The sequence below is a fragment of the Eschrichtius robustus genome, chromosome 5 (assembly GCF_028021215.1).
Source record: "Eschrichtius robustus isolate mEscRob2 chromosome 5, mEscRob2.pri, whole genome shotgun sequence".
In the NCBI taxonomy this organism is placed as follows: domain Eukaryota; kingdom Metazoa; phylum Chordata; class Mammalia; order Artiodactyla; family Eschrichtiidae; genus Eschrichtius; species Eschrichtius robustus.
Window position 1 is genome coordinate 82,029,710 of NC_090828.1, and position 26,955 is coordinate 82,056,664.

Consider the following 26,955-nt stretch of genomic DNA (forward strand, 5'->3'; position numbering starts at 1 on the left):
TAAATATTTTACACATAGAAGGCCAAGCAAAGGTAAATAATATATCATTTAGGGCTTTAAAAAATGTTTGCCATAAAACCGTAAAGAATATTATGGAGGTGATAAAAGCAAAATTCAGGAGAGTGGTTGCTTCTGGGATGAGGGGATAACAGCTGGGACCTAGGGAGAGTCACACATTGTTAACATGCTATTAAGTACATAGTGACCTCATGGGTGTTAACTTTATTCGAATGTCTCATAGTTTATTTTTGTTATTTTTTATACATATTAAATACTTTACAATTGAATTTATAAAAGTAAGATGTTGGAATAATATAACACCCATCACTTAACAGTAATTATTCTGGAGAGGGGGAATAGGGGGCATTTCTACCTTACAAATTTTACCTCCCTGAATCTCTTCAATTGTCCTGAAATATTTATATTATATTTATATTTGGAATAAAAAGTCAAGAAAATTAAAAGAAGTAAAAAGGAACTACTGAACACTTGTAATTACTTTCATAGTTTCTTTAATCTTCCTTCCCCCGCTTCCATTTTCCCGAATAATATGCTAGGATGAACAACTGATCATCTTTAAGAAAAATGTCTTGGTTGAGCTCAAGTAATTTTGATCCCCAGACCATATGGCTCATATTGATTTATTAAATATGTTACACACACACTTACTTGAAAGGTAAGCTTCAGCTGGAATTAACCCATACTCTTTTGAAATGAAAATAATAGCTATGGGGTTATAATAATAATTCAATCACTCTGTAGCCTGGTTATTAGGAAAATGCCAGGAAACAGACATCCAAGGAAGGAAGTCTCATTTCTTTTCCTTTCGAGCCAATTTAGGTAAATTACAGACATTTCCCTTTCAGAGCTGAGGACTATCGACAGAATTTTAGTATGGCTCATTTATATTAATGTTTTCAATTTACAATTTCCTGGACCCTTCTTTCTTTATGATGCTAGTTTTCAGTTCATATTAAAATAATTTTATAAGACTAGTTAAGTCGTAAGTCAAGAGAAGAGTGTTTTGTGTGTGGCTTCTACGTTTTAGAAGAGGCAATCATTTAAAAGCAAATCATTTTCTGTATTTAATGAATCTCTAATTTCTTTCCTTTTTGGCTCTGCCAACTGAATAGATGAATAGAACGTAAAGGAGTTTGGATATTCAATACAAAACAATTTTTTCTTTGGAAAATGGAACCACTTTGCAAAATTTGCCCCAACCTTAAAGGCGTTTCATGCTCAATAAACCTTGAGTACTATTCAATCACTTATCAGTCTCATTGCCATTATTTGTGTGTGTGTGCGTCTATCTGTCTGTCTATCTCTTACTAGACAGTGAGTTGGTTGCAGGTGGGATGAATGGATCATGTACCCTAAGGAATGCCTGTTCTCAGTTTGGCCCAATTATGGTGAATTCCACAAAAGAAACATGTGGGCATGTTTAGTCCTCAGGTAGGACTGATGGAGAGAGGAAGAGAGGCATAATGAAACAAAAAATAATCATAACAATGAGCATTAACACCACAAGAAATACTTTTTCATACATCCCGTTGTGTATTGCACATCCATTATGAATCATATGCTGAGAGTATGAAAATAAATCAAACAATGTATATCAATCATACCTCAACAAAACTGTTTTAAAAAAAAAAGAAAGAAAGAAAGAAAATTAATCATACAAACCCTAACCTGGAGAGCTCGCATCTAAGTGGGGTAATTCCAAGAAGGGAGAGAGTAAGGACAAGAGGAAATGCCTCCTGTGAGTTTCTAGTGTGAGAAAGAAGTTCAGGAGGACAGAAGGATGGGAATGGCACTCCACGAGATGGGAACCTCATCAATAAAGACCTGAAAGAGTGAAAGCCCAGACTGAGTTTGGCATACAGTGTACAGTTAGATTTGAGAAAGGCTGAAGGGAACATATTGTGGAGGGTTTTGCTGAATAGCAGGAACAAGTTGAGGAGTTCACATTTATTTTAGTAAGCAAAGGAGAGCCCTTAAATGTTTTGAGCAGAGAATTGACATATTCTGGATGGAACTTCAGAAAGATTTTAGCAACAATATTCAAGAGACTAGAGAGAGTGAAGAGTAAGCAGGGGATTGTTTTCCAAGACTATTACAATCCAAGTAAGACGCAATCAAGGTCTTCAAGACCTGTTCATGACTAAAAACAAAACAAAACAAACTAGAAATAGGTGGTACTTCCTTACCTTGATAATGGACATCTACTAAAAACCTACATCAAACATTGCTTTAAGACCAAGACAGAGACAAGGATTCCTGCTATTATTGTTCTTATTTCAGACGTCCAGGAGGTCCTATCCAATGCAATAAGACAAGAAAAAAGAACTTAAAAGTATATGTTTTGGAAAGAAAGAAACAAAACTGATATAATTTGAAGATGACAAAAAATAATCTTCTTGATATATCTTTTTAAATTTACTGACAATTTTTAAAAGAGAGTTTAGTAATATGGTTGAACACAGATGGACTTAGAAATCCAAGAAGCAGTCACAAATCTCTCCACTTTTAAGATACAGAAGAGAAGGGTGAACACATGTTTTTATAAGAAAAGCATCATAATTCTTTTCTCTGTGGACAGATCCATGTAGATTAATAGCAGACTGAAACATTCAGAAGTCTAGCTTACAAGGCTTCCTAACAAATATACCACACCCTGAGAACAGTGGCACTGTATTCTATGGAATGCCCTAAACAGTCTTTCAGATGGAAATCACAGCAATAACAGAGAAGCTGATTCTGACCATCATACATAATTTGATATCAATGCAAAGACAAGAAAGAGAGAGAAAAAAAATCCTCCATTTTCAAGGGTAGCCCTAATTTACAGCTACCTTCTCCTACAGCAGTCCCAAACTTATGCCTCTGCACAGAAACACCAAGTTAAACAAAGCTAAGCATGCTGATTTATGGCAGGACTGCTTGACGGGGCTGGGGGGCTCGGATCTCCAAGAGGCAGAGAATGTGGGTAACTCTTCCTACATTTAATTGACATCAAACCCTTTTATCAGGGAATAACTCAAGGAACTAGTGACCTAGAGAAACTCGAATTTAGAAAATGCTGTGCACCCAAACATTCTCAATCCCTGGTATGAACCAAAATAGCAAAATCAACACAGCAAACAGCTTAAAGCAAGGACTCTGAGGCCAGCGTGCCTGGGTTTGAATCTCAGATCCACAACTTACTCTTGTGTGACCTTAGGCAAGTTACTTAACCTGTGTCCCAAATTTCTCATCTGTGGAAATGGGGAGATGGGTTATGACAATAGTGACTACCGCACAGAGTGGTATTGAGGATTAAAATAAATGGCTGAATAAATGTAAAGCATTTACGTGTTTGTTAAGTCAAACAGATTTTGTGATATGCTGTCACTACTTTGTTAGAATAACAATATTTCACAAGCAAGCAGGGAAGAATATAACCTCATTGGTGTAGGAAGAAAATTACTGGTCATCAAACAGGTTCATAAAGGTCTCTGAGAAGAGCAGTAACACACAGATTGTCTGTAGTTCTGCTAATCGAGACACTCTTATCAACTGATATTTATACTGAACACTAGAGTTGTGTTTGGGGTGGGGTGAGGCAAATAGAAAATAAAAAAATAGGCTATTCTTAACTTTTAAAAGATTGAGGAGTTTTCTCTAAATACGGTTCTCCCAAGCATCCAAGTTGAAAGGCACCTTCTCTCTGACCTCCCACACTCACTTTCCAGAGTAAGCTCCATCTTCTGAAATGCAATTTAGTGCTGAAGAAATTCTGCCAGAATTAAGCCACTTTAGAGGGTTGTTTTCTACCGTCTCTTCCCTTAAAATAAGCAAGATCAACAGACATCAACAGACATGAAACTACTGTTGTACAATGAGGAGCCTTTGACATATACAATATCCCAAATTAGACCATTCTTACCAACAACGCAAAATTCTTCCAGGAAATGTCTAGAGCATCAGAAAAACACTATGTTAAATGTGGCTTAAGTTATGTATACTTTACTGTGTGTCAATTCCTTGAAACTTGGTGATCCACACATGAAAAAAACCTTCATCCCCTAACTACTGGGGTTAAACAAGATATATTAATCCTTTTGGATGACAGATCAAGGGACCGTAACTGTTGAACTTCGTCTGGGATAGCTGAGAACGTGCAAGTTTTGCCTTGTACCACCAGGCATAAAGCTGTGAAGAGCAAACTTCAACAGTGCCTGCCTTCATGGGAACCTGAAAAGGTTGTTTGAGGCCAAGGGATACATGATTTAAGGAGAAATGTTTTGTGGGTGTGTTTCTGAGCCAGCTACAGGCTAGAGTATAGTTACCAGGCAACCAAACCAAGTTTCAATTCCTCTAGCCCCCTTTCAAGACCCTCTACATCTCATTCCTTCCTGTTTATTCTAATCTGACCACCTTGCTGCTCCTCTGTCCTCAGCCCTCTTGAATGTGGCTTGCAGGCTTCCTCCAGTCCTTGAACACACAGTGATCACATTGAATACCTTTCCTCCCCTGTAAAAATTCTTACCTTACCCTTCCTTTTCTCTTTATCTCCTTCTGTGTTCTTTGAGCTTTATACCATGAGTATGCCTTAATTTATCACTTTTATAAAACCTAAAATTTAATCAGAGTAATAGGTAAGATTTTCACAAATGAAATAGTTTCTTAAATAAGTGGCATTTGACACGATAATCAAGGCACCCCAAAAAAGTGACTAAACCTATTCAATAGAGAGCAATACTTTGTATTCAAAGTCAATTTTGTAAGAAAAGAAGTGTGTCCTGTCTTCTCTAGTAAGATCAGAGAATAGAGACACCCAGGAAGGGGGCCCGCAGCACTCTTTCCCTCTCTTTTTCAGCCTGGCCCGAGTTCCTCTTCATCTTGCTTTTCTTTTTGTTTACCTTACCTGGGTTCTCGTGTCCCAGGGCTGGGTTTGCCAGTGATGCCCACAGGATGATGAGCCTGGTTGGTGGGCCACCCCAGAACTAAAGAGCATGCTGGTGCCTGGATGTATAGAACCACTAAAGCATGACGTCATGCCTTTTGCGTGGTGCCACCATACCTCCTGGAAGGATGGATTCCTACAAGATGACCCAGGTCATCCAGCAAGATGTATCCCTACGTGAGCTGCTGTTAGGTTAGAGAAGGTCTGAAGTTCATCCAATGCCATAGCATGAATAATTATATCTGTAAGCATGTGAGAAGTGCCTTGAGTTAAACGTAAGTGTAAATCACCACTTCCAAACAATTCCTCTGATGAATGTTGGGAGGTAGAGCAACATTTCCAAGTCCTTCCTTCGTCTTTAAAGCCCAGGAGACTCCCCATCCACCAGCCTGACCCCAGAAGTGCCCAATGACAACAATATTCCAAATTAAAACAGATCACTGAATAGTTATACTTTTAGTTTAAAATTCATATAAAATCAGAGGAAATGCCTGGAACAAAACCCAAGACACATGAATCCCAGACCACTGCTCTATAAATTACCCTCTCAAATGATTATCTCCTTTACCTTAAAAATTAATTCCCGGGCTTCCCTGGTGGCGCAGTGGTTGAGAATCTGCCTGCTAATGCAGGGGACACGGGTTCGAGCCCTGTTCTGGGAAGATCCCACATGCCACGGGGCAACTAGGCCCGTGAGCCACAACTACTGAGCCTGCACGTCTGGAGCCTGTGCTCCGCAACAAGAGAGGCCACGATAGTGAGAGGCCCACGCACCGCGACGAAGAGTGGTCCCCGCTTGCCGCAACTGGAGAGAGCCCTTGCACAGAAACGAAGACCCAACATAGCCAAAAATAAATAAATTAATTAATTAATTAATTTTTAAAAAATTAATTCCCTGCCAAATGGGATACTCATATATCCCCAGGTGCCATAGGGATTGGTAGACCCCTATAGAAAGCAACAGGATAATACTGAATAGGAGCAATTTAAATATTCACAGCATTGGGTCCAGTAAATCGACTTCTGGAGAATGTATCGTCTGGAAATAACTCAGCAAAAGAAAACAGCTCTGTGCATGCATATGATCACTAAGGCATCACCCAGAGCAGGGAGAGACGAGATCTGAATGAGCAAACTGTGATCTATCAGCCCAAAGCACACTTAAGTCATCACTGAAAATTATAACCATGAAGATATTATACAACATGGAAAACCATTTATGGAGTAGGATTTGATTTTTTCCAAAAAGGCAGAATTGTATACCTATGGTATACATTTATTTTCCAAAATGTCAACCAAGAGAGGAAAAAGGAGGATACAAAATAATTAACATGGATCATGTACGGTGGTAAGTTTATGGCTGATTTTGCCGTTGCTGTTCTTTCATGTTACCATCATGTGAATGAGCCTTTCTGCCATTTACAAAGGAGGAAAAATCAGTTCTGTGCCAACCCAGACAAACAGGGACATAAGTGCGGGTGGAAAAGTTTCCAGCTCCTTCTCCAAAAAGCTGTGTGGCCTTCACCTGCAAGGTGACCTCTCCCCCAGATGCCAGGACAAAGAGGCACCTGTGAGCGACAGAGGCCGCGTTGCCCAGGTTTCCCACAGCAGCGCGGCCTCCCCCTGACGTCCTCCTAATGGGAGCTTTTGTTCCGCTGCGGGGAGGGACCTCATTAGAAGGTGCCTGCGCTAAAGGGGAATGTATTTTCAGGACAAGAGGTCTCATCATTCCCAGCATTAGCGACAGAATGGAGACAAGGTAAGCAGCAAATTTGCCATCACCCTGGCGCTCCTTGCCTGGAAATTAAAATCCGCCGGCTGGGCTGGGGAGGTCGAACCAGCACCCAGCGGGGGGTAGGGCGAGGCCCGCGGGCTGGGGTTCCACCCCCGGGGCGGCTGCGGCTTGAGCCTGGCGGCAGGACGGCATCGTGCCGTTTTTCCAAGACGAGGCCCCCTGTCACCTTTTGGTGTTCTCAATGTCACCCACGCAAAGGCATCACAAATCCGCATCACAAACCCGCTGCAAATGGCTGGTACTTAATTACAGGATGCGGGGTGGGGATAATTACACAATCCTGGCGCGCGGGGTGGGGGGGCAGGGGGGGGAAGAGGAGAGCGAGAGGAGAGAGACGCCCAGCTACAGCACACATCCCTTCTCAGGTCTTTTTCTCAACCATATTTAAAACAGAAATCTCTAAAGCGGCTATGCAGAACTGCAAAGTAACTGAAGATAAAGAAGCAAATTTTACATTTGCAGAGCAGATTCCTACCCCAGCTTCGAGGTAAGGATCAAACGGTCCCCCTGCCTGAGGTTTCCCTGAACACCACTGGATGTGCTTTCTCTCTCTTTTTAACTCCATCCAGGTTGTGTTTCCTCTTCTCTTCGGACACTCATAGCATACTACTTTTTTTTTCACTTGCTTCCGCCCATTGAATTAATTATATACACGGTTATTGATGGCAGGGATCTTGTCTTACTTATCACAGGAAGTCCACAGTGCTTAGCACGGACCTTAGCACACAATAAGCCCTCAGTATGCCAAACTGGGACCAAAATTAATAAATGCAAAAGCAGTCAGAATGCTAGCATCTAAATGTTAGAGCAGCACTCTCATATAGAAATATACTGCCAATAGAAATATAATGCCAGGACTTCCCTGGCGGTCCAGTGGTTAAGATTCCTCGCTTCCAATGCAGGGGGCAGGGTTCGGTCCCTCCTCAGGGAACTAGGATCCCACATGCCGCATGCCACCGCCAAAGAATAAGAAGAAAAAAAAAAGATATATATATATGTATGTATGTATGTATATACATAATGCCAGACAAAAATGCAATCCACACATGTAACTTTAAATTTTCTAGTAGTCACATTTTAAAAAGTGAAAAGGGGGAAATTTATTTCATCAATGTTATTTAACCCGATACATCCAAAATGTTATCATTTCAACATGTAATGAATACCAAAAGAATTAATGAATAAATTAATATTTTTACATTCCTTTTTTTTTTTTTTTTTTTTTTTTTTTTGGTACAGAGCCTTTGAAAGCCAGTTTACATTTTACGTCTCCTGCACACCCCAATTTGGACAACCACACTGCAAGTGCTTAATAGTCACATGAGGCTGGTGGCTACCATTTTGGACAGCATAGTATTACAGTGAAGCTCCAAAAAGTCCACAGTGCAGAAAAACACCTCTTTATAAAGGGAAACATTTTTCATAGTAATAAAGAACTCATTTAAAGTTTTACATTAACCTATATGTTACCTCTTTATATCTGTTTTTAATAGAACGAAGGAAGTGAGTATTAGATAGGTGTATATTTTCCCCTTTACAAACTTGTTTAGATAAATGTCTAGATCAGAAAATACTGTTTAAAATACATCCTCCACAGGGAACTATATTCAATATCCTGTGATAAACCATAATGGAAAAGAATATAAAAAAGAATGTCTATATATGTATAACTGAATCACTTTGCTGTACAGCAGAAATTAACACAACATTGTAAATCAACTCTACTTCAAAAAAAATACATCCTCAAGCCAGTCTTTTCCAAGAGTCATATTCATTAAGGAAAATTTAACAACACACATGAGCAAGCAAGTGTTACTCGAGGATACAGTACTTCAGGTGGTTTTTTTTTCCCACTTGTTTGAGCAGATAATTAGTGGGTTGTGTTGTTTAGTAATTATTACTGAAGAGCTAAACAATTCTCTTCTAAAGTCTACTTTCACAAATATTAGATAAACAAACTATTAGTACTTTGAAGACGGTTTCGACGCTATCGTGATGACATAGTACCAGGGGCCCTGGAATGCCAGAAGCCTCCCCTACCAGTCAACCCCCTTCTCCCCCTGGGCGGGCGAGTTTGCTCTACACAGGAACAGGGATACAGCAGGTATCCAAGCACCACCTGGGTAGGGCACTAGCACCCATTATCCCAATATCAAAATTGGCCAATACTTGGGCAAGGAGGCTTGTGTGGTCTTCCTGTTTTCTTCACCTCACCACCCCACCGTCCCACAGCCCAACCTGTTCTGAACCTTAAGACCAGCCCACAGGGGCCCGAATCTGTGGGCCCAGACGAACTTATCCACGCAAGCAGTGGATGATGCTGAGACGGAAAAACAGTCAGCCCCTGGGAGCCAGACCCTGCAGGGGTCAGCTTACCACAGAGGCCAGATAGAGGAAGGAACTGACCGCCTCCCAAGGGATCCTGCCCACCAGTAACCAGGACCAATAGAGGTTTGGACACTGACCAATCAGATAGGCATTTGTTCCTCTCCATGGAGCAAGAGGTGCCATGAAAGAGGAGCAGAATTCCGTTCCCCCAAGACTACCCCAAGTTTCTGATGTCAGACGGAGCTGTTATTGACCCAGGTTCCCAGAGGAACATCAGTAATCTCCGTGGAGTGAGGTACCAGACCATTCATTCAGTAAAAACCTATGATATAACCTCCTCAGAGAACTGAAGCAGGCTGTTCTTCGTTTCCCTTCGAGAAAAAAATGAGACCTGGGAGTGGGAGAGATGACTCTGTGAGAGAGCCTGGGAAGAGTCCCTGAGATTTGCTAATCCAGAATTGTGTAACCAAGCTCTTTAAACAAAATGCTTCTAAAATAACATTATTGATCAGCAGCTCTCACGACCATACTCTGCAGTCAAAGAAGTTAAAGCATCAATCATTTGGGATTTGGTTTTTTTTTGTTTTGTTTTGTTTTGTTTTATAGCTACTTTATTTATTTATTTATTTATTTATTTATTTTTGGCTGTGTTGGGTCTTCGTTTCTGTGCGAGGGCTTTCTCTAGTTGCGGCAAGCGGGGGCCACTCTTCATCGCGGTGCGCGGGCCTTTCACTATCGCGGCCCCTCCCGTTGCGGGGCACAGGCTCCAGACGCGCAGGCTCAGCAGTTGTGGCTCACGGGCCCAGCTGCTCCGTGGCATGTGGGATCTTCCCAGACCAGGGCTCGAACTCGTGTCCCCTGCATTAGCAGGCAGATTCTCAACCACTGCGCCACCAGGGAAGCCCCAGGATTTGGTTTTTATTTGCACTTTTTCTCTAACCTCAACTCCCTTCCGAAGTTTCTTTTTTTATGAGAAAATGCATGAAAAGAGAACTACAAACGTTTTTCCTTAAAGTATTGTGTTGCACTGAATTCTCTTCTCACCTGCATGTTTTCCCTTCAGCTCTGTGGATTTATTTTCCAGTATTCAGTTCACATCAAGGATGAGTATGCACTGACTGAAAAGATAATAAATACTAACACACCAAGACACACCTGAAAGAACTGCTCTAAATGTAGTTGGTATCGATTTTATAAGGGTGGGTACTGAGCTTAGAAGACAAATGAGTGACATGTCCTGCTTTCCTGATGTTTATGCAAGCCAACTAAAGCAAGGGGAGATGCAGCAGCGAGGGAAGCTATAAAGCATGTAGCTTTTTAAATAGCTTTTGTGGGTGATACTGCAATGCTGGCATTGGTTTATTAAAAAGGATAACAAGGACATTACTACTGTTAAGGGAGATGCGCTGGAAATCTCGATTAGCCCTGATTGCTCTGTGTGTGTTTCTACTGCCACACGTGACTCTGTAGTAAAAGCCTCCCTCCCTCTTGTTTCAAGGTTGGTACGTATGAGCATTTCTTTTCCTCCACACTTGTAATCAATAGTATCTAGTATTCTGATTTGAGCAAACCAACTGTAGAAGAAACTTATAAGGCAATGGGAGGAATTTATCTGGGTATTTGACATTAAGGAATTGTGCATATGTTAGCTGTGATAATGTTATTGTGGTTTTAAGGGTCCTGATCTTGTAGAGATATCTATTAAAGTATAGGGATAAAGTAATGTGAGACATGAGATTTCACTTTAAAATAATTGAGTGATTTGGGGAGAAAAGGTTAGGGGTGTATAGAAAAAATAAGATTAGCCCATTTGTTGATGATAGCTAAAACTGGTTGATAGATTCATGGGGGTATATTTTGATATTCTTTCCACTTTGGTGTATGCTTGAAATTTTATATAAGTTTTTTTTAAGAGTACCTAGTAATCAAAGGAAAAGAAAAAAAAAAAGCTCTTTCTAGGGCTTTTTTGGGAGGGCTGTTATATCCCTTCTCAACTTACCATTGCCCAGAAGATATCACAGGCCATTCACTGTTAGCTCCAAGAAGAAAGGACACATCCATCCTAGTTTTCTTTAAGACTACAATCTTGACCTCTATCTCTCGCTGTCTCAAGAGACAGATTTAGCTTTTGATCACCTCCAAGAAACAACATCCTTTAGGATATTGAAACTGACAAGAGACAGCCTACAAAATCCTATGGTTTACATTAAAAATCTGAAGACGTTGCCGTGTTCTGGATCTATGGGTTAACAGAGCATGACGAAGCACACGCTCTTGATAAGAATTTAATTTAGCTGAGGTATGAAGGGATGTCTTATGAGACAAATTGGCACCAACCCCATGGAGTTTGCCATGGGGCAAAGAAGTGAGAATATAAAACGGAAGACAATTCACCATCTCTAAATTGCTCCCCCTCAAAAACTGTGGATACCTTAAAATCATCTATATCATTTTACCCAGCAATCCCAATTCTAGGAACGTATTCTAACAAAAAACTGGGCAAGAGCCCAAAGAGATGCGTACACTGATGTTTACCACACCTTTGTTTATAACTGAAAAATAAAACAGAAAAAAACAGGGGCTTCCCTGGTGGCGCAGTGGTTGAGAATCTGCCTGCCAATGCAGAGGACACGGGTTCGAGCCCTGGTCTGGGAAGATCCCACATGCCGCGGAGCAAGTGGGCCCGTGAGCCACAACTACTGAGCCTGCGCGTCTGGAGCCTGTTCTCTGCAACAACAGAGGCCGCGATGGTGAGAGGCTCGCGCACCGCGATGAAGAGTGGCCCCCGCTCGCCGCAACTAGAGAAAGCCCTCGCACAGAAACGAAGACCCAACACAGCCAAATAACTAACTAACTAACTAACTAACTAACTAACTAAATAAATAAATAAATAAATAAGATACACTTACTAAGCAACAAGAAAATGACAGTAAAGGGGACAAAGACGTAAAACAACAGCTCCTGCTTCTCAGAAGCTTGCAATTTACATGAGGAGGATATACACGCCCATGCGCGTGCACACACCTATGTGTGATCATTGCAGATAATAGGAACAGCTGATATAGTCTATGAGTAAATGGAACCTGAGCTCTGCCTTCCAATGGTTAGGAATTCCACAGGTAAGAGGAAAAGAGTGGCTATTCCAAGCAGGAGAATGGGGTGAACCAGTTCCTAGGAAATGAGGATGCAAGAAGGGTTTTCAGGAGCTAGCCAGAGTTAAGGGCAGTAATTTTGGGGGGCAAGGCTAATTCTGAAAATGAGGAAAATTAAAAGGGGAATAGGAAACGTGGGAGATAATTAGCATTTATTGAGCATTTTCTCTGTGCTAGACCCTGTTTTGACCACTTCATTTCATCCCAACGACCCTGTGAGATAAGTAATTTTCTCCACCTTAAATATGACCAAACTGAGGCCCAGGAAAGCTAAGCAACTTGAAAAATGCCCCACAGAGAGCTAGTGAATCCACACTCCATTCTGTCTGACTCTCCCCGCTGCCTCTACCAACCCCAGTCATTTACGTTGCATTGACTGTGTGCTCACCACCAACATGAGTGGCCTCCAGTGACACTTGCCAGATTATAGCTACTCTCCTGTGTTCACTCATTCCAGGGTTTCAGAGGGTAGGTTTGCAGGAAACCACTAAGTCATCTAAACATGTAACATCTCATGTAAACATCTCTGAATTTAGGGCACAAGAGAATGAAGGACTGATATATCTTGACACCACTAAACACTACTGTTAGTATTCACTAGACACAGTGACTGAATACATTCTTTAAAAGTCTGGCTTAAAATGTTACCGCTTTTAGGTGGGAACACAAATGGTACAACCACTTTGGAAAACTGGCAATTTCTTAGAGTTAAACATATAGTTACAATATGATCTACTGTAGTAATCCCACTCCTGGGTGTTTACCCAAGAGAAATAAAAAATTTATACTCACACAAGAACCTATATTCAAAGGTTTATAACAGCTTTATTCATAATCATGCCAGATTGGAAACAACACAAATGTCCTTCAACAGGTGAATGGATAAACAAACTGTGACAAACTTGTATAAAGGAATACCAGTAAGCAATAAAAAGGAATGAAGTATTGATACATGCAACAACAACCTAAACCTCAAAGGACCCAAGCTCAAAAAGATACTTAAATTTATGATTCCATTTTTATATATACAATTTGGAAAAGGCAAAAATTATACAGAGGAAGAACAGATAAATGGTTGCCAGGGGTTAAGAGAGGGGAGAAGGTTTGATTACAGAGGGGGGGGGGGCATGAGGACTTTTTTTTTTTTTTTGGAGTGATGAAATTGTTTTGTATCTTGAGTATGGTATGTGGAGGCAGAATAATGGCTCAAAAGATGTCCACACTAATCCCTGGAATCTGTGAATATGTGAAAGTTACAGGATAAAAGGAACTTTGCAGATGGAATTAAGATTGCTAATCAGCTGCCCTTATATCAGGGAGATTATCCCAGATTATCTGGCTGGGCTCACTGTAACCAAGTGGGCCCTGAAAAGTGGAAGAGGGAGGCAGAGGAGTCAGTGAGAGAGACAAGCCATGGAAGAAGAGGCAGGAGAAATTTGAAGCATGAGAGAGAATCAACCCACTGCTGGCTCCTAAGGTAGAGGATGGGGGCCATGTGGCCAGGACCTGCGAGTGGCCTCTAGAAGCTAAGAACAGCCCAGGCCTACAGCCAGCAAGGGGATGGGGACCTCAGTCCTACAACCACAAGGAACTGAATTCTGCCAACAACCTGAATGAGCAAAGAAATGAATTTTCTCCCAGACCCTCCAGAAAAGAACATGGCCCTGACAACACCTTGGTCTTGACCTTGTGAGACTCTAAACAGAGAAACCAGCTGACTTGATAGACTTCTGATTGTCAACTGAAAAAAAAAAAAGCACAACCTAAAAGCTGAGAAATATGTTTTATTTAGGGCATTTACTGAGGACCATAGCCCGGGATGGCAGCCTCTCAGATAGCTCTGAGGGACTGTTCCAAAGAGGTAAGGGAGGAGCCGGGATATACAGGAGTTTTTGCAGGGGAAAAAAACAAAACAAAACAAAACTATGTAGTGTAACATCAAAAGATTACTGCTAATCACAACAAACAGACATCTCAAGTTAATGATTTTAGTGCTTTTCTATGTATGGGAAGATGAAAGAGTGTGGGCTAAGGAAAACATTCCTTTGATATGCATCTTAACTATCTAGGTCCAGTATCCTGTTCTTCTCTGTCCTGAATTCCCCTCAGGGTGCACCATCAATGGCAGGCGACATCCTTTGTCCACATGACCTATGGAAGCTGTGTGATAATAAACTTGTATCATTTTAAGCCTTTAAATTTGTTGTAATTTGTTACAGCAGCAACGGAAAACTAATACAGCATAGCTACACAGCTCTATGTATTTTTCACACCCCTACAATAGAACTACACACCAAAAAAAGTGACTTTACTCTGTATAAATTTTAAAGGAAAATATTCTTGCTTTAAAAGACCATTGCTATGGACAAAAAGAAAAGTTCTAGCCATATTTCTTCACATCTTCAGCCCATAATCTCCACAACGATAACTCAGGCTTGGAATTTGGTCTCTGTCCTGGCCCCTGCCTTCCCTGCCCATCCACTGCCCAGAACTAATCTAAGCTCCTACAGCCTGAGGCCACTTTCCACCCAAAGGCCAGCTCAGGGTTTATAGCTAATATTTTGCTTTGGCTTTCAAACAAGTCAAAACTTACATTGCCCCAGGGAAATCACCCATGGTTAACAACACCTGCTTTCCCAGGATTGCAAACAAGAGGAAAGCCCAAAACTGAAGGGTATAAGTCCATTTCAAAGAACCTCACTGAGAACTCTCTAAGACAGAGTTCCATCAATACAGATGCATCAAAACCAATAGGCAGGGCTTCCCTGGTGGCGCAGCGGTTAAGAATCCGCCTGCCAGTGCAGGGGACACAGGTTCGAGCCCTGGTCCGGGAAGGTCCCACATGCCACGGAGCAACTAAGCCCGTGCGCCACAACTACTGAGCGTGCGCTCTGGAGCCCATGCTGCGCAACAAGAGAAGTCACTGCAATGAAGAGTAGCCCCTGCTCGCCGCAACTAGAGAAAGCCTGCCTGCAGCAACAAAGGCCCAACGCAGCCAAAAATAAATAAAAAATAAAATAAAAAACAAACAAACAAAAAAAAAACCAATAGGCAGAGCTCAAAGTAATGGATGACTCACACGGATTTTTAGCAGCTAATGGAGGAGTATTCTGAGAAATGCTGTAAATACAATATTTTTCTCTGAAGAATTAACATGGAGTCCCTAGACCCGCCCTCCACTTCTAGCTCACCACGAGTGTCATTAGTGCTCCTAATTTTTAACAAAGCTGGGTACAGTTCTTTCCCAATTTTCTTATAACATTTAAGTGTATTATATGCTCTCTTACCAGGCCTGCTCAAAGGAATAGCAGATCTCTTTAAACTTATTTTTTAACTACCCACGACAGCCTACAGTCAATTAAAAGTCCATGAAATCAGTTAAATACATCAGAGTTAAGATTTCTAGACTCAACAAAGAGATCAATAAATATTTATTAAGTGCCTTCTATGGGCAAGGCCCTGGGAAGTACAAAGAAGCAAAACATGGATGGGCCTTGTCTCTACACATGCCTTACAATGTCATTAAACATATGATCAAAATTATAATAATCTAAGGCAAAAAAATCATGAGATCATATACAAAATAAATGCTACAAGAGTTCATAGTGGGAAGAGATTGTGGCTGGAGCAGTCAGGGAAAGAAAGCTCTGCACAGGATCTGGGGGGGAAAAAAAAAAGCAAGAATGGTAGAGATAATCCCTCCAAGACAGGACATTTCTTAAAAAAGAAAAATCTAGGAACTCCACCTGCAAAATTTCCCTCTTAGCATACATCTCCACCAGAAATGAACAAGACTTTAAAGGAAATAAAATCACCCCAGTTTCAAAAACAAATAGAATGTCTGGGATTCTGAATTTGGACTCACAGATAACTGCACAGACATTCATTCTTCACTCATCTCTCTTGGGAGTGAAGGTGACATTTCTGGATGGCTCTGGGCTTCTTTGGTCATCCCCACAGCCTCTGTCCCTGCAAGCAAGGAAGGGAATGCCCACCTAAGGCAGTCTCCACGTGCAACTGAGCCATGTGGGATGGTTCCTACTGAATTGACTTGGGAGCCATTCTACTTGGTGTACAAAGTGTGATACAGGCTGCCAGAACTGTCACTTCCTTTAGTTACATATTATTAATTAGGAATGGGAAGGGTCCTAGCACATGCCAACCGAAGTCCCAGCACCCTTCAGCATCTGGCAGTCTTCTGTTCTGTACCACACTCACTGAAAGATGTGTAAAACAGTGTTCATAGCAGCTCCATCCATAAGAGCCCCAAAGTGGAAACTATCCAAACAGTTACTACCAAACAGTTACTAGATAAATAAACTGTGGTATATTCATATAATGAGATACTACAGAACAATGAGGATGAACAAACTGCAGCTACACACCACAACATGGATGAATTTGACAAGCGTAATGTTGAGCGCAAGAACTCACACGCAGAAGTGAACATACTGTATGGTTTTATGTAGATAAAGCTTTAAAAAAAAAAAACTAAACTAAACTAATCTATGGCATTAGAAGTCAGAATAGTAGTTACCCTGAGGCAGAGGGAGTCAGTGACTGGGAGGGACACTAGGGAGAATTCTGCAGTCCTGAAAATGTCTGTTTCTTAGTCGAAGAGGTGGTTACAAGGGAGTGTTTATTTTAAAAAAATCATCAAGCTGTACACTTATGAAAACACTTTTCTATATGAATGCTTTATTTCAAAGAAAAATTTATCTTAAAGAAAACTGAAAACTCTCTGTTGTATTAAAGGATTATAGTAAGGGACTTCCCTGGTGGCGCAGTGGTTAAGCATTCACCTGCCAATGCAGGGAACATGGGTTCGAACCCTGGTCCGGGAAGATCCCACATGCCACGGAGCAGCTAAGCCCGTGTGCCACAACTACTGAGGCTGCGTGCCACAACTACTGAACGCTGCGCACCTAGAGCCCGTGCTCCGCAACGAGAAGCCACCGCAATGAGAACCCCGCGCACCGCAACGAAGAGTAACCCCCGCTCGCCACACCTAGAGAAAGCCCGTGTGCAGCAACGAAGACCCAATGCAGCCAAAATTAATAAATAAATAAAAATTTTTTAAAAAAGGATTATAGTAAGATGATCAAAAATGTTAATTTACAGTTGAAGAGCTACATGTGTATTCACATCCACAATCTTTTGTTTAATATACTTCTTTTATATGGTGACTTTGTTTTACTTTATTCACTCAATAACATGAATATGTAGACGGGAATTAAATATATACTCATAGTAGTGTCAAAATTAAAGAGTAACTGTAAGATTGAGGATCTCTGCCTTGCACACAGATCAAAGGGATGATTTATTATTCCACTTCATTAGTCCTGGTATATCACCCTTAGAAGATGGAGGAAGAGGAGGAAGAGGAAGAAGGAAAAGGAGAAGAAGGAGAAGGGGCAGGAGAAGAAGGAGAAGGAGGAAAAAGGGAAGAAACAACTTCAGCTCTTCTTTGAAACCTCTGAAAAAAATAGGGTCATCAGAACATGTTCTAGGGCTGCACAATTATTTGTTAAAAAATTGTTACAAGACAAGGGGCAGGGACTAGATGTCCCCAGTAACTCCCCCCCTATCTAAACCATAGCGTGGCTCAGGAAACAGCAAATCAGACTATAGGCTGACCCTAGCTTAGAGGTGTATCCCAACACCTCTGCCCCATCTGCCCCATGTACTGGCCATAGATATGTCACTATCCCATGTCTGCCTTTAAGTATAAAATTTTCCTCATCAATAATTGTAGCATACATCTTTTCTTCAATTTAACACTAAGCAGATAGAAAACCCCTCTTTCCTGCCCTCTTAGGTCAGCTCTCAGGGTGAACGACCATCCCCATAGCATTTGGAGGTCACGGTTTTCTGATGACTGTGAAAACTCGGAGGAGAGAAGAGGGCGTCAAGAGGAGCTGCCTTCCTAAGGCAGGTACAAGATGAAGCCCTGAGGCCAGAGCCTTGCCTCCGTTCCCCTGGCGCGCAGAGCGCCTGTCTTCCGGTTCAGCCAGCACCTGCTAGTCCCCGGGTCCCTTACCAGGGACTGCGGCACAACCTTGGCGAAGATGCTGGGACTGCTTGGGCCGGCAAATGTCGGCCTCTGCTGCTTAAGAAAGGCCGGGCTGACTCGGGCAGAGACCCTAAGTAAATTGTCACCTGTCAATCACTTGACCTAAATACACCAGCCACTGGGGGAAATAGGAGGGAGGGGGTTAGTCGGAGCATGCTCAGTAAACGGGATGACATCACTTAATCAATGCTGAGGCCGGGAAGGCTGCATCAGCAGCCTCGAGCAGGCTGCCAGGAACGTGTCAGCAGGGATCGGGAGGCTCCCATTAACTCGGTCCCTCCCCACGCGACTCGCATACAAAGAGGGCACCATCAGCTACACACGCTGGGGCCAGCGGAGGGGGAAGGGCGGTGGAGCGGGGGGAGACTGGCTTATTTCATTTGACATATTCCTTTAAGAACTAAAACCCAACGGTATTCCCTCCCCCCACCAGCAGCCCCGCTGCAGAAATAGAGCCAAGTCTTTGGAGGTGAGGGAAGGGGGGAGGGGTAACGTGGGAAGGGAGACCAAGAGGGAGGGGGACCCCAGCCACACAAAGTAACTTCTTTGGGCACAGAGGCTATTTGGTTGCGCCCCGGACCCCCAGCCCCACAGACGTGGGCGAACAGCCTCCTCTCCACCCAGCGTGAAGCACACCCGAGGGTCTGCGGACACCAGGTGGGGGTCGCCCTATTGCGGAAGGGTCGGAACCGAGGTCCAAGCCAGGGCAGCCTGGGTTGAGAGCAAGCAGGAGGAGACACCAAGGCCACCAGTGTTCCCCCATCCCCCGCCTTTCGCGTGCAGAGCAAGGAGGAACGCCGCGGGGAGCCAATTCTGCACAGCTGTGGGAGCTCCCGGCCGAGGCTAGGATTTTTCCAGTACCTTTTTTCTTTCACCAAGCTCGTGAGAAGAGGCAAAGTGTTCGATAAATTGAACCAACGCCTGGAATCATTTGTGGGTTACACGTGGGCTTGAGGGTAACCTGAACACACTACCCACGCGGTGTGGCCAGGGCGGGGAACAATGGGCCCACTCGGGCCCGCACCCCAATAAAAATGGCGGCGCCGAACCCTTCCTCGCCCCCCACCCCGACCCCCGCCGCCTGGGGCCCGCCCCATGGTCCCCAGTCGACCCTCCACCGGCCCAGGGGGGAACTACAGGGTTGGGGGGAGGGGATTTCTCGTCAAGTCCACCCTAGAGGGCAGCTCCGAGGGGATGTCCGAAGGGGTAGCCCGAGCATCTCTGCCTTATCTGGGGCGTCGGGGCTGCGGCGCGAAACAGCAGGGGAGGCCAGACTTCCCAGCCACTTACCCCGATCACCACGGTCTCATCGCCTTTAAATTTGGGGATGAATTTGTCCCCGCGGAGGATCTCAGCTTCGTTGAGTGGCCGGAACCGGCACATCACTTTGATGCTGCATTCGGCTGGATCCGCCATCTCTGCCGGCGGCAGAGGGAAGGGGCGCGGGGATGGGCGGGGGAACGGGGTTCCGCACAACTAGGGAGGTGGTCGAGAACCGCACCGCCCGCAGCGAGGCCGCCTCCCGCAGCCTCCGACGAAGCTTCTCAGCAGGTCATCGCGAACTCGGCGGGCTGGGCAGCTCTCGCCGCTCCGAGACCTGGTAGGTGGGCAGTCTATCAACCTTTGGCCCGTCCGGCTGCACACCTGCCTTCCCTGGCCCTGCCCTGGCCCTGCGCTGCGTCCCGGGCCCACCTGCCCAGGACCACGCGGCGGGCGGACGAGGCGATGCGCAGGGAGCAAGCCTCTCCCGGCTCAGACCTCCCGGGCTCCTGCGAGCTCAGCCATCCTGCATCAGCACCAGCGCGCTCCGGCGCCTCCCCGCCCCGCCGCCTCCCCGCCCCGCCCCGCCGCCTCCCCGCCCCGCCCCGCCGCCTCCCCGCCCCGCCCCTTCGCCCCGTCCTCCCTCGGTCCGCCCCGGGATGGTGACGTCACTGCGGAGATCCGCCCCGCCCTCGCCCGGGCTCCAAGAGCGAAGCGCCCTGGGACTTGTAGTCGTTGCACCTGCGGGTGGAAGGACAAGGATGCTTGGAGTTGGCTTTCGGGGACAACGTTGGTGCCCCGGGTGACACCTCCGAGAGCCTGCAGGTCTTGGCTGGCTGCCCATGTCAATAACAGGATGGATGTCACATCCAGAATTCCCGGTTAAAATCTCTATAAATAACCAGGTCTATATCATCTCTTTACATCGTTGCATGATCCCAAAGGAAGATCCCCTCTTAAGACAGTGTCCAACCAAACAGTTATGAAGCATTTTCTCTGTGCTCAACAGTTCTTAAGCGTCGTGAGGAAACTGGAGGGAGGGGGGCAATGAGATTTGCATGAATATTTGAAGTCAGTAACTCCTGAAAATGCCTGTACATAGATAGCAGTTCATACATATTTTGGGTCAGGGACTCCTTTAATATCTGATGAAAGTTAGGGACCTCTTCCATAACAAAAACAAAGACAAATAAACCTGTACACACCCACAGATTTTTCATGCTATTTGAGAGGGATTGGAGACAGCTGAAGCCTGTCTGTGACTCCCAGGTTAAGAGCCTCTTAATTACTACTAATTATCGTACAGTTTACAGAACCTCTGCCTAATGCCTACTTATAACCCTGTAGAATGAACAGAATATATACAGGATCCAGTCCAAAGTACTTTGCAAAATATATCCAGGTCCCATGATTAGATTCTGTCTACTTATTAGCCTCATCTCCTGCCACTTCTTGTCTTGATGTTTACACTCTGACAAACACCAAACTACTTGCGGCTTCCTCCGTTTAAATTCACCTCTTGCTCTGCTTGCTTCTGGTATTTTGTTTAAGCATTTACTCTCCCAGAGTCAAGCATTCATGCCTATTAGTAAGTATGTATATTAGGGCTCTTACCGTGGAAAGTGATAGAAGTGGAAAGTGATTGATAGAAATCCACCTGGAGCCACTGAGTTAAAGGAGGGAGGGTGGGAGGGAGACTCAAGAGGGAGGGGATATGAGGACATGTGTATGCATATGGCTGATTCACTTTGTTGTACAACAGAAACTAACACAGTATTGTGAAGCAATTATACTCCGATAAAGATGAATTTTAAAAATAAAAAATAAATAAACGAAAAGAAGAAGAATACAGATTGATCTGGCTTATTAAAGGAATGATGAAAAACCAAGCCAGGGAACAGGCAGACTACCAAGACTCTCTCTACCACTGGTCCCTGTTCTCTCTTTTTATTGGCCTTACTCTCCCTCTAGATCATCCCTTCAACATGTCAAGAAACCCAGCTGCCAACAGCCCCTGCGTTCATTCTTCAATTTCTACCATTAGATAAGGATAGATGTTTATTCAGAGATTTGGTTTGAAAACCCCTAGGGCAAGTCTGTGATTGGCCTGGGCTTCGGTTGGTGTCTACCTCTAGACAACTCGATCAGAGTCAAGGACTTTGTGAGATCCTGCAGGAATCTCATGGTCGGAAGCTACACAAAAGAAGAGGGACATCAGTCCCAGAAGAATAGCATTTTGCAGGGCTGGCAGAACAATTAGATGTCCACTCTCCCTTTCCAGTGCTATCTTTTCCTCTAAGACTCAGCTCAGCCCTCCCTCCTTAGGAAGGAGGCCTAAGTGAGCCCTCCCTCCTTAGGAAGCCTTCCCTGACTCACTAAACACTGACAGAGAGTAGGTGGTCCTCCTTGTTGTCTCATTATCTCCTGTGTCCACCTCTGTCACTGCAATTCCATGGGCAATGATATCTGCCTCATCTTTATGTCTCTAGCATTTAGCACATAATAAACAGCACAGATGTAGGACCCATGGCAAGGTATTTAATTTCCTTAAGACTCAGTTTCCTCATCTCTATCATTGGAGTAATGATATCATCTCATAGAGTTTTTGAGGGAATTAGAAGAGATAATACTTATAAAGCACCTAGCATGTTGCCTGACACATGTATGGTATAAACCTTTGAAAGTTAGATATGATGATGATGATGATGATGTTATGAACAAATGAGTGTAAAACAAGTAATTTACTCAGTTAATTTCAGGAACCCATCTGTTGATTAAATGCAGGTGTACCTGGGAATAGAGGTTCTCCACCTAGCTGAGAAGACACAGCTACTGAAATAAACTTTTGTCAGCTATTGTGAGCAGTACCAATTTTATTTCTTGTCCTCAGATACAGTGAAAGTAGGTTTTAAAAGGCCCAAATGCTACATGTTCATCTATTTTCACCTAAGTAGTTCTCTGGCTCAGACACCCACAATCTTCAGTTGTCAACTTCACAATATACTGGAGAGGGCAGTCCAATCCCCAGTTTCCCTGAGCCCACCAGAGGATGCCTAGAAGCTCACACACACTGGTTTGTCTGAAAACGTCAGAACATGGATAACCTGGGGTGATGAGAGAGAACCGACTGTGTGTCCCTGGGTTCACTCTTCATTTATTCATCCACCTATCCATCCATCAACTACTGATTGAACAAATGACATTTGCTGCCACTATATACGTTTAGGTTTATTAAGTGAACTCAAGGGGACTATGGTCCCCCACTTGAGGGGAAATTGCAAAATAAGTCATCACCCTCAGGCAACTTAGAAACAAGTCAGTACTGCGGTACAATGCTCAGTGGTGCTGAGAAGGCTTAATCAAGGAGATGGACTAGGTAGGATTCAAAAAAATTAAAAAGAAACACCAAAGCACAGACAACAAAAGAGAAAATAGATAAACTGAACAATATCAAAATGATAAACTTTTATGCAACAAACAATACTATCCACAGAGTGAAAAGGCAACTCACAGGATGGGAGAAAATATTTTCAAATCATATATCTGATAAGAGATTGATATCCAGAATATATAAAGAACTCCTACAAATCAACAATATTTTAAAATATGGTTTAAAAATGGGCAAAGGACCTGAAAAGAACTTTCTTTGAAAAAGATGCACAAATGGCCAATAAGCACATGAAAAGATGCTCAACATCACTCATCATTAGGGAAATGCAAATCAAAATCACAATGAGATACCACTTCATACCCATTAGGAAGGCTTTTATCAAAAAAAAAAAAAAATAGAAAATAAGTGTTCAGGAAGATGTGGAAAAATCGAAACTATTATACACTGTTGGTTGGAATGTAAAATGGTGTGGCTGCCATGGAAAACATTATGGCCATTCCTCAAAAAGTTAGAAATAGATTACCATATGATCCAGCAATTCCATTTCTGGGTATATACCTCAAACAATTGAAATCAGAGGCTCAAACAGATATGTGTATACTCATGTTCATAGCAGCATTATTCTCAATAGCTGAAACGTGGAAGCAACCCAAGTGTCCAAGTCATCTATGCAGAATGGGTAAACAAAATGTGGTATATACATACAATGAATATTATTCAGCCTTAAAAAGGAAGGAAATTTAGACACATGCTACAACATATATGAACCTTGGGGACATTAAGTGAGATAAGCCAATCACAAGAGGGCAAATACAGTATCAATTCCATCTGTATGAGGTACTTAGAGTAGTCAAATTCCTAAAGACAGAAAGCAGAATGGTAGTTGCCAGTGGCTTGGGGGAGGGGAGAATGGGAAGTTATTATTTAATAGGTATGGAGTTTTCGTTTGTGAAGATGAAAAATGGAGATAGATGGTGGTGATGACTGCACAACAATGTGAATGTACTTAATACCACTGAACTGTACACTGAAATAATGGTTTAAATAGTAACTTTTATGCTATAAAATATAATATGAATTTTATGTTGTTGTAGTATATTTTATCACATTTTTTTAAAGTGATTCCTATATTTGGGGTATGTTTCTGACATCACGGGTTGGCGCACTCAGATCCAATTGTTTGGGGTTTTTGTTTTTTGTTTTTTGGACCACGCCACATGTGGGATCTTAGTTCCCCAACAGGGATTGGACCCGTGCCCCCTGCAGTGGAAGCACGGACTCTTAACCACTGGACCGCCAGGGAAGTCCCTATTTTACCAGTTTTTTAAAGAAACCTTTGTGCACTCTTGGTAGGGATGTAAATTTGTGCAGCCACTATTAAAAAAAGAAAAAAAAATCAGTGTGGAGTTTCCTCAAAAAATTAAAAACAGAACTGTCATATGATCTAGCAATTCCACTTCTGGATATTTACCCAAAGGAAACAAAATCCCTATCTTGAAAAGATATTTGTACCCTTGTGTTCACTGTAGCATTATTTACAATAGCCAAGACATGGAAAAAATTCTGTCCAACTGCAGACAAATGGATAAAGAAGATGTGGTATATATACAATAGGGTATTATTAAGCCATAATAAAGAAGGAAATCCTGCATTTGCAGCAACATGGATGGAGCTTGAAGGCATTATGCTAAGTGAAATAAGTCAGAGAAAGACAGATACTGTGTTACCTCACTTATATGTAGAATCTGAAAAAAGCCAAACTCAGATATAGAGATCAGATTTGTGGTTACTAAAGGCAGGGAGTGGGGGAGTGGAGAACTGCATGAAGGTGGTCAAAGGTACAAACTTCTAGTTATAAGATAAATAAGTCCTGGAGATGTCATGTACAGCATGTTGACTATAGTTAACACTACCATACTGCATATCTGTAAGTTGCTAAGAGAGTAGACCTTAAAAGTTCTCATCACTGTGTCCAGTGATGGATTTTAACCAAACTTATTCTGGTAATCACTTCACAATATACATATATCAAATCATAATGTGGTACACCTAAAACTGATACAATGTCATATGTCAATTTTATCTCAATTTTTTAAAAGATAAAGAAAAAATAGAATGGAGTTACCAGGGCTGGTGGTTGGGGGGAATGGCGGATGTTGGTCAAGGAGTACAAACTTCTACTTACAGAATGATAAGTCCTGGGGATGTAATGTACAGCATAGCGACTATAGTTAACGATACTGTACCAAGTACTTGAAAGTTGCTCAGAGAATAGATCTTAAATGTTCTCACCACCAAAAAGAAATGGTAATTATGTGACATGATGCAGGTGTTAGCTATCACTATAGTGATAATCATCTTGCAAAATGTAAGTGTATCAAATTAACAAGTTTATATACCTTAAACTTATACAACATTACAGGTCAATTATATCACAATAAAGCTGGAGAAACAAACAAATTAATAATAGATTTCCCCAGGGGGGAAGGAGTAAAAAGAGAAAGGGAGGTGATTGGGTCATTGGGGTTAATTCCTTGACATCCATCCCACCACTCCCTACTGTGAAGCCAGAACATGCTGTGGAGAACCATCCCCAACTCTGGAGGTGGGCTTTGGTTAGTCTCAGCCAAACAAGATCATCCCATCCTCAGGGGTGGCAGGATGAAGCCAAGGAGATAAAAGAAAAGTTTGCCAAATTTTTGGAAAGAGATTCTATTTCCCAACCTTTCCCTCCTCGGCTAAAGGATGACATTCAACACCAACTGTTACTGACACATTCTGTGACTGCATGGAGAACAAGGTTTAGGATGAAGCCAAGCTGTGGGCAACAGAGCCAAGAGACCAAAAATCCTGGGTCTTTGATCACATGATCGAGCCACTGAGATTCAACAACCCAAAACCCACCCTTCTCTAGATTTCTTTCTTGAGCCAGTAAACTTGCCTATTCTTCAAGTCAACTTTCTGTGACTTGCAGCTAAAAGGGTATTAAGTGATACCAGAAGATATCTAGTGGGCAAGAGAGCAAGAGACACAGTCTGGAGGTCAGATTAAGTTTACATACCCAGGACAGCGAGGAAACCTATGCGACCAGAGTGAAATTAATGAGAGATTATGTCAAGAGGCTAAGTGAAACAAGCCAGAGAAAGACAAATACCGTATGATCTCACTTATATGTGGAATCTAAGAAAAACAAACCGAACTCGTAGATACAGAGAACAGATTGGTGATTGCCAGAGTAGGGGGTGAGGGAGAGGGGGGTCAAATGGTACGAACTTCTAGTTATAAGATAAATAAGTCCTGAAGATGTCATGTACAGCATGGTGACTATAGTTAATAATACCGCATTGCATATTTGAAAGTTGCTAAGAGAAAATCTCAAAAGTTCTCATCATGAAAAAAGAAACTGTAACTATGTATGGGGATGGATGTTAACTAAATTTACTGTGGTGATCATTTCACAATACACATATATATGAATACAATGCTATATATCAATTATATCTCAGTTTTTAAAAATATATTAACAGTGCAGGAAAAGGAAATTGATTTTTAGAAAACCTTCCTGAACAGCTCTAGCCCACAGAGCTCTCTGCTGTCTCAGGCCGTCGGTCCCCTGGATTTGACACTTCCGCACTTGCTGTCTTGCAGTGACATTCCTATCATTGTCTGGTTCTGTTCTCTAGTTCTTTCCTCTTCACGGTATTTTTCTTTCTGTTAAATGTCTTGTGTGTACATCTTGCTCCCTTATCTATGTTGTGGGGACCATGCATTATTTACGTGCTTGATAAAAATATTTTCTGGATGATCAGTCCATGTCCATCATGATCATGATAGTGGCAAGGACAAACGAATGAATACATGAACCTGGCAATGATGATCTTGCATTGTAGATGGAGCCTTGGGCTCAGGACACGCATTTTTAAATAGAATTTCATAGTTCATTTTATTTATTTTTTTGGCCACACCACGCAGCATGTGGGATCTTAGTTACCTGACCAGGGATAGAACCCC

At 42.7% G+C, this 26,955-nt stretch overlaps 1 protein-coding gene across 1 annotated transcript in view; it reads right to left on the reverse strand.

Annotated features, from left to right (window-relative positions):
- KIF5C (kinesin family member 5C) overlaps positions 1–19,709 on the reverse strand; it is a 170,467-nt gene extending 150,758 nt beyond the window's left edge. The window contains exon 1 of the mRNA XM_068545144.1: positions 19,584–19,709. Coding sequence (XP_068401245.1) covers positions 19,584–19,709 — 126 coding nt within the window. The remainder of the gene's footprint in view (positions 1–19,583) is intronic.
- Between the last annotated feature and the right edge of the window lie 7,246 nt (positions 19,710–26,955).